General features: G+C 31.7%; 1 protein-coding gene and 1 long non-coding RNA gene across 2 annotated transcripts; both read right to left on the minus strand.

Annotated features, from left to right (window-relative positions):
* Positions 1–9080: 9080 nt before the first annotated feature.
* Positions 9081–9500, minus strand: LOC132253429 (uncharacterized). The gene is made up of 2 exons (XR_009465290.1): positions 9464–9500; positions 9081–9356 (listed from the first exon to the last, which is right to left on the minus strand). It is a non-coding gene; the product is annotated as an uncharacterized LOC132253429 (long non-coding RNA).
* Positions 9501–9664: 164 nt separating this feature from the next.
* LOC132253352 (uncharacterized) lies at positions 9665–10160 on the minus strand. The gene is made up of 2 exons (XM_059735131.1): positions 9744–10160; positions 9665–9679 (listed from the first exon to the last, which is right to left on the minus strand). Exons 1-2 carry the CDS (start codon positions 10158–10160, stop codon positions 9665–9667), a joined length of 432 nt encoding a protein of 143 aa, XP_059591114.1.
* Between the last annotated feature and the right edge of the window lie 3366 nt (positions 10161–13526).

Genomic DNA, 13526 nt, shown 5'->3' on the forward strand with positions numbered 1-13526 from the left:
CATCTTCGTGTAGCAGTGGTGATCGGTGCAAAGGACGGACACCCATGCATGTATAGAGAATAAGGGTTAACTTTCCTCCCACCTCAAAGTTCGTTGGTTTCAAATTTCTGATTTAGCACATATTAAAAGTGCATTTGATAGTGATTCTAAAAAGTATTTTTGACATTTCTAATACTTAAACGATAAAATTTTTCAAATATAAAAAAATACTAAAAGTACTTTTTAAAATCACTACTAAACGCACTCCAAGTACTTATAATCTTTTTATCTAAAATCTATCTCAAAAATAAATTCTATAAATAAAATAAATTTATAGGGGTGTTTACTAACCAAATTTTAAAACCAATAGTAATTAGATGGCATACAACTATTTTTATAGCATACTACTAAGAAATTACCTATCTACTATTAATGAATCATCTAGTAATTCGTGGGTAAGTTTTAATACAAAGCTACATAATAAACACGAACTAGGTACATAAGATATTTGTCAACTTTCTCATAGGAATCAAGCCATGATTTGAAATGTTTGCCAACATCTTCAACCTTTAATTTCCCTCAAGTTAATTCAAAGATATTTATTAACGGTCTAATGATGTTTAGATGATCACATGTAAGGAGTGTAAACTTGCCTTGTCTATACTTTCTTTTTTATGAAATGCCTATCAACTTTGACATGTTTGGTTCGTGATGTATTAGATTATGTCCTATATTTATAGCCTCTTTGTTATCCTAGTATATATATATATATACACACACACTATCATTGGTTCTTTAATTGACAATTTCAAACTTCGGAAAATATTATTTTTAGCCAAAGCAATTGGAAAATCCCTAAATTCCCCAGATGCACTACAACAAGAAACTACCAATTAATTACTTTTTTTATGCAACAAAATTCCTTACTATGAAGTTACAATAACTAGTAGTTGACCCCCTATCAACCATATTTAGTTTGATCATGATGCTTATACTCATAGCCACTTTATTGTCCTAGCATATATGATGCTTACACTTATAGCCGCTTTATTGTCCTAGTATATATGCTATCATCGATTCCTTCACTATCAATTTAATTGAAACCTAGAAAATATTATTTTTAGCCAAAGCAATTGGCATATCCCTTGATCCATAGTCCCAAATTTCCTTAATACACTACACCAAGCAACTACCAATTATTACTTTTCTATGCAATAGAATTCCTTACTAAGAAGTTAAAATAAGTAGTAGTTAACTACCCATCTATTGTACAACCAACCCAATCAACATCCATGTAAGCCCTAACTTTTATTATTAGAATAAGAGATATCTATCTAATGTTTCTTTCAAGTATCTAATAATTTTCTAAATAGCATGAAGATGTGTGATTTATATGGAGCATGCACGAACAAACTTGCAACACTTATTACATTGGCTATGTCTGGTCAACAAACCATCTTCTCTTCCTCATTTTCTCCTAACTTGTGGTTTGGTTCTATCAAAGTATGAATGGACTTTTTGTCAAGCTACTTGCCTCTTAGAGAAGATATTGGGTATATTTTCATTGAGAAATAAAGATCCCATGTTTAGACCAAACAACCTCTATTCCAAGAAAGCAAAGAAAGGAAAAAGGTGGCAATGGAAGCCTAATAAAGAATTAGCACAATATCTTCAACAACTTGCATTCCACAAATCAAATACAAGAAGGTGACAGTTAATCCTTTGCTTCTTTCTTGGATATATTCAGCAATATCAAGTATAACTATGCACCATTCAACACGCATTAAAAAGAGTTAGATCGATAGAGTGGGACCTCAAGGTCTAGGTCATCGTCCTATTGGAAATGCCTGTCGGTTTGCTTAAGTGTTATTCTTTTAACACTATTTTAATTGATTATAGAGCAGAGGAGCTGAATATACAGAAATCTCTTTGGGAATAAAGGTTTTTGCAGTAGGTTGAGGTCAAAGTGAAAGAGGTGTTCCCAATTTTTTATTCTTGCCCTTGCATGAAGGGGTTGGGGAGCCTTTATACGTTTTCTTCTTCACGAATCTTTTAGAGTCTTGCAACATGTAATTTTTAAAACTTTCAACAAGTTTTAGATGAGCTTGTGACTTATGTCTGAGATAAGGTGTGCACACACAAATTTTTTCAAATAAAGAAATTGTGGTCAAAATTGTAAATTTGATCATTAAGGGACAATCTCAAACATGTCCTCTAGTTCTTCTTACGGAAGGGGTTTCATCCACAAACAATAGATTATGAGCACTTAAAAAAAACAAAAAAACTCCAAATTTTTCTTCGATCTTCCACTAAGTGTCTTTTGGATGGGAATTTTATTTTGATCTTATCTATTGATTTTCTAGACATATGATAATTATTATTTATTTTAATCATCATAATTAATTATCTACCATAATTATCACAATTAAATTTTCTAGAGATAAATCTTATTTATTATGATAATTAATCATGATAATTATAATATTTATTTGATTTTTTATTAGATTATGTTAATATATTATTAGCCAATTATTACGTGGCAATTAATGAGCCAACATAAAATTTGTCCCTCTACAAATCCCTTCAAAAATTTGAAAGATTTGAAATAATAAATTTTATTTGGCTAGAATTTTAAGCCAAGGAACAAGTTTTCCAAACTTTTATTTTTTGTCACTATTTTTATTTTTCTTATTTTGAATTTTGATTCAAATTTCTTATTTTTTTCTTTTTAAGCTTTGCTTTTACTACTATATTTATTTATTTAGTTTGATTTTTTTTTTATTGGCAACAAGAAATCCTAATACCAAAAGGATTTGAAATAAAAAAATTAATTTGACCCAAAAAAATTTTAAGCTAATGATCAAATTTTGGAAAAAATAAATAAATAATTAGAAATTCTAATGCCAAAAGGATTTGATGTATGAAATTTTATTGGTAGAAAATTTAAACCAATAAATTTAATTAGACATAAATGTTAAATTTCTCAAGTCTCTAAAAGCAATCAATTTGATTGGTGTTATTTATTTATTTTTTTTATTTTTTTTTGCACCTTATAAATTTTAAGATATTTTTCTAATTTTTTTACTCGTCCAAGTTAAATTTTTTGTATATTTGGAAATATGAATAAAAAATTAGATCCTATTCGAAATATACTTGAGAAAGCTTAGTTGAAAGCTTCTCTTGTTGTGAGGTATTTGTTTCTTCCTTTCTTTTTTTTTTTTTTTTTTTTGTAACATATATCTTCTTCATCAATGGTGTTTTTTGTTTTTCATATTCATTCTTATGCAAGGAAATTATATTCCTTCCTGTTCAAGATCATTAAAGGGGAAGTGAAAATATAAATTTTTTATTTTTTTATTTTTGTTCATTTTTCATTAGTGAAACTTAAGGATTTATTTCTTTTTTTTTTTGTGATTATGGAAGAGGAATTACAGAAAAGCAAGTATATGACTTATTTTCATTCTATCCATCAAAATGATCAAATAAAGTGAGCGATGGAATTGATTCCTTTTGATTTCATAGTGGTATTATCCTTCAAACTATAAATAAGGATTTATGTATGAATAAATAAGGATTTATGTATTAATAAAGGGAGACCGAACAACTAAGATATCTTCTCATCTCAATTTATTTTCTTCCTCTCCTTTTTTATGTTCATTTTAGAACACCATAAATTTTTCTAAGTAAATACTTTCTAATGTACAAAAAATTTGAAATTCATGGGACAAGGTTGCTCTCTCTTCTCTTATCCTAATTAGGAAAAAAATGGTTTAATAATTAAGGTAAACTCTATCTAATGATCATTTGAAAAATGTAAATTTATGTTTTAGAATGAAAGTTGATTAATTCAAATGCTATTTTCCTAATTGGATTCATTCAAAATTACTCTTAAGCTTCAAATACCGTTTCAATAAAAACATTATAGAAAATTTAAAACTTAGATGATCAATATCTACAGTATCAAAAACTCTTATCATAATATATATATTTAAAGGTAAAAATTCTTTTAAATTACAAGAGATGGTACAAAGTATCAAAATTAAAAATTTGCAATGAAGAATTTGTTTTCGGAATTACAACAATATAAAAAGTGCAACTTTTATTCAAAAAAAAAAGGTCTATTTCAAAAAATATCCTAGTAAAATAAAACTTCATTTTTCAAACCTTAAATTTACGTTAATCTTTATATAAAAATATTAAAATAAGTTAAATGAGTTTAAAGTGGTATATAAAAATAATTTAAAAAATCAATCTTTAATTTTTCTTTACTTTTTTGCCATTTCTATTTTTTTGTTTTCTTTTTTCTTCTTTTACTGTGCTTTCTCTCACATTTGTTTGGAACTCAACATAGCCTAGCAAAATTGTTTTCACAAATATTGAAACATCCTATCTTGAGCTATGGGCTTATATAAAATAGCAAATAGTCATCTTCCAATATAAAATAGAAAAAAGAAATATACTAAGAATGTGTTTGGTAGTGATTTTAAAAGACGTTTCTAGTATTTCTAACACTTAAATGACATAAATTTTTAAGAGTTAAAAATGTTAGAAACACTTCCTAAAATCACTGTCAAATAGGCTCTAAGAGCTTGTTGGGTAATGATTATACGAAGTACTTTTAATATTTTTAATACTTGAAAATTTTTATCATTTAAGTATTAAAAATGCTAAAAACACATTCTAAAATCACTACCAAACACACTCTGAATTACATATAATCACTAATCAAAAGTGATTTTCTACTGTAATTCTTCTCGAGAACCAAACACACCAAGTTCACTAAGAAAATGGATTTCTGTCCTATGCACCCATCACCAATGCAACAAGAAGATGAAGCTCCCCACGAACGCTTCAACGTGTTAGCAGTTGAATGCATGGCCATTAAAGGTAACTTGGACTGTCGCAATCTCCAACTTTAACCTCTTCTCGCCCATGCAATCGTAAGGGTTACGCCAATAAGAAGAACAATCTTTAATTCTTTCTTGTTTTTTTCTTGCTTTTTATTTTATTTTCTTTCTTCAAGTTGGGAGAAAATCCATCCATTTGTAGGGTATCTCGCCATGAATAACAATGATAGCTTCATGTCGATGGTTGAAACCCCAGTTTGTATGTTACAAGGCTATAGGTTCGTGTTTGGTTAGTGAGAAATGTTAGTATTCAACCAAGATGAATACCCTGATTTCATATATACTGGAATAGTTAACTGGGTGAATACCCTAACTACATATGTACTGGAATATTTAATAGGGTGAATACCCTAACTACATATGTACTGGAATATTTAACAGGGTGAATACCCTAACTACATATGTACTGAAATGTACTGAAATATTTAACAAGGTGAATACCTTAATTTATATATACACTGGAATCTCCTGATTAAAAACAATGAGTAGAAAAATAATAGCGGAAGCATACCTGAATCCATTGAAGGAGAAACCTTATAGAAAAAAAAACCCTTTGAGATGGTCTTCCAATTCTAGCCACTAGATTCTGTGTCAATTTCTCTCTGAGAGGATTTTCAGAAATTGGAATGCGTAGTCGTAGAATGGGGACCATAACCCTATTTATAAACCGCTTGGGCAGTTTTAATTTTATCACAATTATATTTCTGCCCCTCATAGAAATAATAATTGTCTAATGGTATCTACACAATAATCTCATGACAATTATACCCTTAAGCCAATTAATCAATTATTAATTAGATCACTATATTTAGGCTTAATTAAATGATAGCACACACATTTTAATTATTTACATGTGTGGCCCAAATTATAGATTAATTACAAAAATTAATCTAACAATCTCCCACTAGGCCACATGCATATGTAATCAAATAAATGTGCTTAACCTTATGAGCTCAAAATTTGCTATCATGTCCTTAGGGTATATCCGAACAATCTCGTCCATTAACTATACTGACATAGGATCAAGGTGGCCTTTGTTACATCAGTCGTTACTAGACCAATCAATGGTCACATATATCTGCACAGCTAAATGACATAGATCAATCATGAGTGCATAGCATGGAAATTACATGCAATGTGATCTATTCATGCCTATTTCCAACTAGTCCAACTTAACTTTATTGAGATCAAATCTTTAGCATAATTTAACAGAGTGCAATAAAATGAATACTTTATTTCTGCAGAACACAATCCAAATGTATAGATAAAGTCTAAACATAACATAGAGCAATATACAATGAATAATACAAACTCCCACTAAATTTGGATATCCTCAAATGAGACAACACCCATATGAGCAGTGTGCTCATGAAAGACCTTGGGTGGTAATCCCTTTGTAAGCGGATCCGCTATCATGGAGTTTGTTCCAATATGCTCTATGAATATCTGTCCACTCTGTACTTTTTCTTTTACAACAAGGAACTTGATATCAATGTATTTTGATTTTGTAGAACTCCTGTTGTTATTGGAATATAAAACTGCTGATTTATTGTCACAAAATATCTTCAGTGGTCTTTCAATACCATCCAGAACACGCAGCCCAGTGACAAAATTTCGTAGCCATATTCCTTGATTGGATGCCTCATAACATGCTACAAACTCTGCTTCCATGGTGGATGAAGTTACGAGTGTCTGTTTGGCAGACCTCCATGAAATTGCTCCACCAGCCAACAGATAAATATAGCCTGATGTGGATCTTCTACTGTCTTGGCATCCAGCAAAGTCGGAGTCGGAATACCCAATCAACTCCAACTGATCCAATCTCCTATATGTAAGCATGTACTCTTTTGTTCTCTGTAAATATCTCATAACCCTCTTGGCTACTCTCCAATGATCCATTCCAGGGTTACTTAGATATCTGCCTAACATGCCAACAATGTACGCAATATCCGGACGTGTACATACTTGAGCATACATTAGACTCCCCACAGCCGAAGCGTAAGGAATCTTCTGCATTTCTTGACTTTCTAAACTATTTTTAGGGCATTGATTAAGACTGAACTTGTCTCCTTTAGCGACAGGGGTATCACCTGGTTTGCTATTTTGCATGCCATACCTTTGGAGGACTTTATCAATATAGGTCCTTTGTGACAATCCTAAAATACCCCTAGAACGATCTCGGTGTATCTGGATTCCTAAGACAAAGGAGGCATCACCAAGATCTTTCATCTCAAAATGTTTTGATAAAAATCTCTTGGTGTCGTGCAATATGCTAATATCATTTGTGGCTAGCAATATGTCATCGACATATAAAACCAGGAAAATATACTTACTCCCACTGAATTTGTGATACACACATTCATCCATAAGATTTGCCTCAAAACCATATGAGACAATAATTTGATGAAACTTGAAGTACCACTGACGAGAAGCTTGCTTGAGCCCATAAATGAATTTAGTCAATTTACAAACCATATTCTTTGAGTCTTCGGACACAAAATTTTCTGGTTGTACCATATAAATTGTTTCATCAATGTCACCATTGAGAAACGCTGTTTTAACATCCATTTGATGTAACTCAAGATCATAATGTGCAACTAGTGCCATGATTATCCTGAAAGAGTCCTTCGTAGAAACTGGAGAGAAGGTCTCTTTGAAGTCAATTCCTTCTTTTTGAGTAAAGCCTTTAGCTACAAGACGTGCTTTATATCTTTCTACATTACCATTTGAATCCCGCTTGGTTTTAAATATCCATTTACAACCAATGGGTTTCGTACCAACTGGTAATGGGACAAGTTCCCAAACTTTATTGTCTTGCATAGATTTGTACTCTTCATTCATGGCTTCAATCCATTTCTGAGAGTTGGAACTTTTCATGGCTTGCTGGAAGTTGATTGGATCATCTTCCATCATTCCACTTTCTACCTCACGTTCCTGGAGATATACGATATAATCGTCCGAAATTGCATTTCTCCTCTCTCTAGTGGATCTCCTTAATGGCATATTTTCTTGAGGTTGTTGAGTTTGTTCTTCAGAAGTAATGTCCTCATTTGCAATTAAGGGTTGAACAATATTGTATGTTGGTTGAGGATCCAAATTTACTTCTTGATCAATGATAGGTAGTGAAACCTGTACATTATCAATAGCAATAATAGATCCCTCTTCCTCCTCAAAGACAATATTCCTAGCCTGATTTCTCCCCCCAAACTCAACATCCTCAAAAAATGTTGCAGTTCCCGTCTCAAAAATTGACCTAATAGCAGGATCATAAAATTTAAAACCCCTTGATCGCTCTGCATAGCCAATAAAGTAGCTGCTAACTGTTTTAGAGTCCAATTTCTTTTCATGAGGCTTATAAGGTCTCGCTTCAGCTGGACATCCCCAAATATGAAAATGCTTTAAACTGGGCTTTCGACCCGTCCAAAGCTCATAAGGCGTTTTAGCAGCTGCTTTAGTTGGCACCCGATTTAGGATATAAGCTGCCGTTTTGAGTGCTTCACCCCAGAGTTTTTCGGGTAAAGTAGAATGACTAAGCATACTCCTTACCATGTCCTTAAGGGTTCGGTTTCGTCTTTCTGCTACACCATTCATGCTAGGTGATCCTGGCATGGTGTATTGAGGGACGATCCCACATTCCTCTAGGTATTTAGCAAATGGTCCTGGATGTTGTTCACCTGATCCGTCATATCTACCATAGTATTCACCACCACGATCAGATCTGACGTTCTTTATTCTTTTGTTGAGTTGTAACTCAACTTCTACTTTAAATGTTTTGAACACATCCAATGATTGTGATTTCTCATGTATAAGAAATAGGTAGCCATATCTTGAGTAGTCGTCTATGAATGTTATAAAGTACTGTTGACCATTCCAAGATGCCGTAGGGTATGGTCCACAGATATCTGTATGAATTAATTCTAAGACGTCTGTAGCTCTATTGGCACCTAATTTCTTTATTTTGGTCTGTTTTCCTTTAATACACTCAACACAAATATCAAAATCTGAAAAGTCAAGTGAATCCAAAATCCCATCGGACACAAGTCGCTCAACTCTAGATTTAGCGATATGACCTAGGCGTTTGTGCCACAATGAGGCCGAATTATCTTTATTCAATTTACGTTTTGTACCTCGTGATTCCACATGCAAGGTTTCATTATAGGACGGAACAGTTTCCAACAAATATAGATTATCATAAACATTAAGTAAACCGGTTCCTACAGCATTTGAATTAATAGATAATGTAAATTTATTGTTTCCAAATGAACAACAATAACCTGATTTGTCCAAAACAGAAACTGAAATTAAATTCCGTCTGAAAGACGGTACAATAAAAGTATCTATTAAATCCAAAAAATAACCAGATTTCAATAATAATCTAAAGTGCCCTATTGCCTCTACTTCTACCGACTGACCGTCTCCGACATAGATGCATCTTTCAGCATCACTTGGTTTTCGGTAACTCAGGCAACCCTGCATAGAAACACAAATGTGAATAGTAGCACCAGAATCTAACCACCATGTGTTTCTAGATACTGAAGCTAAATTAACTTCAGAACAGACCAAAGTAAGAAACATACCTTTCTTAACACGCCAAGCAGCATACTTGGTACATTCATTCTTAGTATGTCCAGGCTTATTATAGAAGAAACATGTTACCTCAACTTTCTGTTTCTTTTGTTCTGGACCATTAGAAGCAGCAACCTTATTATCCTTATTCTTTCGTTTGCCCTTATCCTTCGAAGTGCTAGCCAGATGAGCACTTTCGGTCTTGTCTTGCTTCAATCTCTCTTCCTCTTGCACACAGAATGAAATGAGCTCATTAAGAGTCCATTTATCCTTTTGACAGTTATAACTGACCTTGAATTGATTAAATTGTGCAGGAAGAGAGATGAGAACCAAATGCACGAGTAAATCATCAGATAACTCGAGTTTCAAAGCCTTAAGTTTTGAAGCAAGATGAGACATCTCCATGATGTACTCCCGAACATTACCCTTGCCTTTATACTTCATTGAAATCAAGCTTGCTAAAAGCGTGCTCGTTTCAGCCTTATCGTTTTTGGCAAAACGCTTCTGAATTTCCGCAAGGAAGTCACTGGCATTAGTAACCTCATCGGTTACCGCACCCCTGAAAGCTTCTGGAATGCCGCGCTTCATGATCATAAGACTTAGCCTATTTGAACGTTCCCACTTACCCCAATAAACATCATCCTCTTGAGTACTTTGCTCATTGAGTTCATCGGGTTTGGGCATTCTCAAGGCTAAGTCTATATCCATGCAGCCTAAGAGAATCATCATATTCTCTTTCCAGTCCTTAAAATTAGTCCCATTTAACATAGGGACATTATTGATGTTGGCAGATATAGAAGTGGTTGATATAAAAGCTGAATCGAGAACAAAATAAAATGAATCAAATAAACCATCATGCTCACATAAAATAAGCAATTAAACACATAATCTTTAAATTTAAAAGCAAATTATGACATTTCAAGATACCTAGCACAACATTAATATCAAGTCTTTGGACAGTAATATTAACTATAAGTGGTACTCTTGTTGTAGTGATCAAACATTGATGATAAGTTATGTCAAATAATAAATCTATCTTTGGATTGATTTATTATTCACATTAAGTTACCTTTATAATCATCACATATTTATCACCACAAGTATGTATGCAATTTGACCAAATATTAACTTTCCTTTGGGCCAGTCAATACCCGCATGAATCACATACACACAAATATCTAACACCCCGAACAGACTAATCTACACGGAAGATGTCACTTTGGTGATTTTCCGCTTTAATTAGCCTGTTTAAAAATGCTAGATCAATAACTTAAATATTAATATCATAAAATGCTATTAAATAACAATAATAATAATAATAATAATAATAGTAATAATAATAATAAAAAAAATTATCAACTCAATATTTCATAAATCTTAATCCATTGACATATATATATTAAAATAATAACTCAAAGAATTAATCAAGGAGTAGGCTCTGATACCACTTGTTAGTATTCAACCAAGATGAATACCCTGATTTCATATATACTGGAATAGTTAACTGGGTGAATACCCTAACTACATATGTACTGAAATATTTAATAGGGTGAATACCCTAACTACATATGTACTGGAATATTTAACAGGGTGAATACCCTAACTACATATGTACTGAAATATTTAACAAGGTGAATACCTTAATTTATATATACACTGGAATCTCCTGATTAAAAACAATGAGTAGAAAAATAATAGCGGAAGCATACCTGAATCCATTGAAGGAGAAACCTTATAGAAAAAAAAACCCTTTGAGATGGTCTTCCAATTCTAGCCACTAGATTCTGTGTCAATTTCTCTCTGAGAGGATTTTCAGAAATTGGAATGCGTAGTCGTAGAATGGGGACCATAACCCTATTTATAAACCGCTTGGGCAGTTTTAATTTTATCACAATTATATTTCTGCCCCTCATAGAAATAATAATTGTCTAATGGTATCTACACAATAATCTCATGACAATTATACCCTTAAGCCAATTAATCAATTATTAATTAGATCACTATATTTAGGCTTAATTAAATGATAGCACACACATTTTAATTATTTACATGTGTGGCCCAAATTATAGATTAATTACAAAAATTAATCTAACAAGAAAGTGTAGGTAATTGGAGGGAACCAAATGTTTGAATAATGCATGGTCTCAAATTTTGGGGTTTAAGAAAAAGATAACCTGTTTGGTTCTGTTTTCTTTGTTTCTCGGCAACCAAAATGGGGAGGGTGAAAATTGCTCTTCTCATGAACCTTGTTTTTTGATTTTTCAGTATATATATACAAGGATAACCAAACAGTTTTCCACTATATATATACTAGGATAACAAAGAGGCTATAAATATAAGACATAATCTAATACATCTTGCCCGAACCAAACATATAGCAGTTGATAGGCATTTCATAAAAAAGAAAGTAGGCATAGGGCAAGTTTACACTCCTTATGTTTCATCATCTAAACATTATTAGACCATTGATAAATATATTTGCATCAACTTGAGGGAAAGTATTGGAGATATTACATCAACTTGAGGGAAAGTGTTGAAGATGTTAGCTGAATCTTTCTTAATGGAAAAGTTGGCAAACATCCCAAATCATGGGTTGATTCGTCACAATGGGAAAGTTAATTGACAAATATCCCATGTATCTGGTTTATGTATATTATGTAATTCTGTATTAAAACTTACCCTGTGAAATTTTTTATATAAAATGATTATGGGTAAGTGTATTTAACAATTTTCTAAAAACTAATTTTTATATATAAAATACATCTATAGAGGTCGAGGCTTAGTGTATTTCCATTAAATCTTAAGGTGTGAAAGAAGTACATAACCCTTATTTTCTATACATGGTTGTCCATAGTTATTCAAAAGAAATAAGAAGGAATTGTTTTCCTAAGCAAGTCCCACCAAGCTATTCAATCATTTTATCCATTCTACTGTTCTACATGGGATATTTTAATCTTATACTAAGATATAGTATATGCATATCCTTGTAGTATAAATTTATTTTTTTATATACTCATTTTGTAAAATAATTTTTTTTATTATAAATTAAATTTATGGTTAAAACAAAAAAACTAAAAAAAAATATTTATAAAATGATATTAATATATGATATATAAATTATTTTTACATATTGAATAGCATAATATAAAAAATTTATTTATAAAATTTAAATATTTTAATAATGAATATTATTAAATATAACAAAATTTGTAGTTTTAAAAAATATAAAATATCAGAATGTGATAGAAAATTTTATTTTAAACATTTAAAATAATATATATTTCATATTATTTTTTTTATTTTATAAATTACATATAAGTATAATATAACATAAAATATCTCATTATCTATGCTACTTTAAAATATTATATTAATAGGATATGTATGGATATATATCCTATCCTATCTTATCTTCAACTAACTATAACCTAATATTCTTCTTTATCCTATCTTATCTTCAACTAACTATAACCTAATTTTCTTCTTTATTGCATATATTCAGCGATAGAGCAGGACCTCAAGGTTTAGGTCGTCCTCCTATTGGAAATACATGTTGACCACGAATGCTCCCGCATACCCAACTGGACTTGCACCAGTCACTGCCACAAAAAGATCAAGCTCTCGACGAGTGCTTCAACCTGGTGAATGCATGGCGATTGAAAGCACTGGGAGAATCGGAATTTCCAGCTTGATTCCCTTCGCGTCCATGCAATCATAAAGGCTTCACTTTTGTGTTTTTTCTTTTCGTTCTTAATAATCACAAAGATTCTGACATGCATCTTTTGGTTTCTTGGTTTCTTTGCATACTGCTTTATTCATCCAACCCTCAAATTACGAGAAAAACAGCCCATTTGTGCGGTATCTTGCCATGAATAACTATGATAGCTTCATGTGGACGGTTGACACTCCACCCAGTATGTTACAAGGCTAAAGGATCTTGTTTGGTTGGGGAGAAAGTGTAGGGAAAAGGAAGGAACCAAAATCTTTGAACACTGCATGGTCTCAAATTTTGGGGTTCTTCAAGAATAAGATAACTTGTCTGGTTCTGTTTTTTCTTTGTTTTGTATGGAACCA

Source organism: Vitis vinifera, chromosome 19, assembly GCF_030704535.1.
Source record: "Vitis vinifera cultivar Pinot Noir 40024 chromosome 19, ASM3070453v1".
NCBI classification, from domain to species: Eukaryota; Viridiplantae; Streptophyta; class Magnoliopsida; order Vitales; family Vitaceae; genus Vitis; species Vitis vinifera.

What these genes read in the sequence shown, in the direction of transcription:
- LOC132253352 (XM_059735131.1), bottom strand. Translation starts at nt 10,160, where the DNA reads ATGGATATAGACTTAGCCTTGAGAATGCCCAAACCCGATGAACTCAAT.